The sequence below is a fragment of the Penaeus japonicus genome, unplaced genomic scaffold (genome assembly GCF_977035675.1).
Source record: "Penaeus japonicus unplaced genomic scaffold, GWHDUDI00000001_assembly GWHDUDI00000007, whole genome shotgun sequence".
Lineage (NCBI taxonomy): Eukaryota > Metazoa > Arthropoda > Malacostraca > Decapoda > Penaeidae > Penaeus > Penaeus japonicus.
The window spans coordinates 33,887,229-33,888,627 of record NW_028234409.1 but is presented as its reverse complement, the minus strand read 5'-3'; the positions used below and the strand labels follow the sequence as shown (position 1 = coordinate 33,888,627).

The following is a 1,399-nucleotide window of genomic DNA, read 5'->3' as shown; positions in this document are numbered from 1 at the left end:
AGTTGTGTGACTGGGATATGAAAGGATGTTGTTACTTATAAGATATGTGGCTTAGAAATGAGGGGTACGACGGTACAGGGACAAGGACTATCACCGGAAACAAGTGGGCGGGCAGAAGATGCACCACCTCGCAATGGGGCATAAGGCAAGGGGCATGAGGTATGGGGCATGGGCCAGTCTCAGGGTACGGAGCGGAAAACGTAAGGTTTTAGGGGTATGTTAGGAAACAATGGATGTGGTCTTTTTTTTTTTACTTTTTTTACATACGAGCGAGGACGATTGGGTTACAGACACACACACACACACACACACACACACACACACACACACACACACACGTACACAGACGGAGCACAAGAGTTGCCACTGGCGTAGGCTCACGCCAGAAGCGCGTCGTAAACCACTGCTCGGAAATCGTGTGTGCAAAATGAGGGCTTTAAGTGAAATCCTGCGGTGGGGGGGAGGGGTGAGGGGGGTGGGGCGAACGAAGGGGACAAGGGGTCCTGCTTCGAGAGGGGGTTGAAGGTGGCGAGGAGGAGGTAGGGGGGAGGGGAGGGAAGGGGGGCAGGGATAGAAAGGGAGGGAGGGAGGGAGGGAGTTGGGGCTTGGGGAGGGGAGGGAGGGAGAGAGAGGGCGCTGCTTCCACGTGAAGGAGGGAGCGGGAGCGAGTAGGGGGGGAGGGGAGGGGAGGGGGGAGGGCGTGGGGGAGTCGGCTGGTTTGGAGGAGATCAAAGGATGCCGCCGGAGCTGCGAGGAGTCGGCGTGTTTGATCTTGGGCGCGATTATCACAGCTCGGGCGAGTCCTCCGCAGCGCCGAGTCGTGGTGTTTATAGGCGGCGCGGAGGAGCTCGCCGCCAGTGCGAGTTGTCCCGGCCGACCGGCGAGAGCGACCGTCCCGACGCGCGCAGTTCCGCTCCGACCGACCGACGAAGCGCCGACTTTTTGCCCCCCGCCCTCGCGCGCCCGGGGCCCACTCGCAGCGGCGGCGCCCACGGTGTAGCACTGTGTTGTCCGCCGAGGCCCACCTGTGGCAGCCCCCGATGGTGAGGCGGCGGCGGCGGCCGGGGAAAGTTGCGTCATCGCTGCTCAGAGTGAGTGTGAGGTGTTGTGAGGCGCCGGGGACCCGTGAGGCGTGAGGGAGCGCCAGGGATTCTGGCCGTGACACGTGCTGCAGCGGCGAGAAGGCTAATGGTGGGCGTGATGGGGCGCGCGGGCGTGATCGTGATGGTGCTTGCGGCGGCGCTGGCCGGGGGCGCCGTGGTCCTCGCCGCCCCAGACCTCCTCCAGCAGGCGCAGCATGAGGCGTCTGCCGCGGGCGAAGCGGCGGGCAGGGAGCAGCGCTTGTCGCCCCCCGACGGCGGCGCCCACGACCCGCCGTCGTCGTCCCAGGTCGTGGAGG

General features: G+C 64.3%; 1 protein-coding gene across 1 annotated transcript in view; it reads left to right on the top strand.

Moving 5' to 3' along the window:
- The first annotated feature begins 787 nt into the window (after positions 1–787).
- The window catches only part of LOC122247679 (uncharacterized), a 61,138-nt gene continuing 60,526 nt past the window's right edge, over positions 788–1,399 (top strand). Inside the window, exon 1 of the mRNA XM_043007180.2 lies at positions 788–1,399. This exon is cut by the window's right edge and continues 351 nt beyond it. Coding sequence (XP_042863114.2) covers positions 1,189–1,399 — 211 coding nt within the window. The 5' untranslated portion in view covers positions 788–1,188.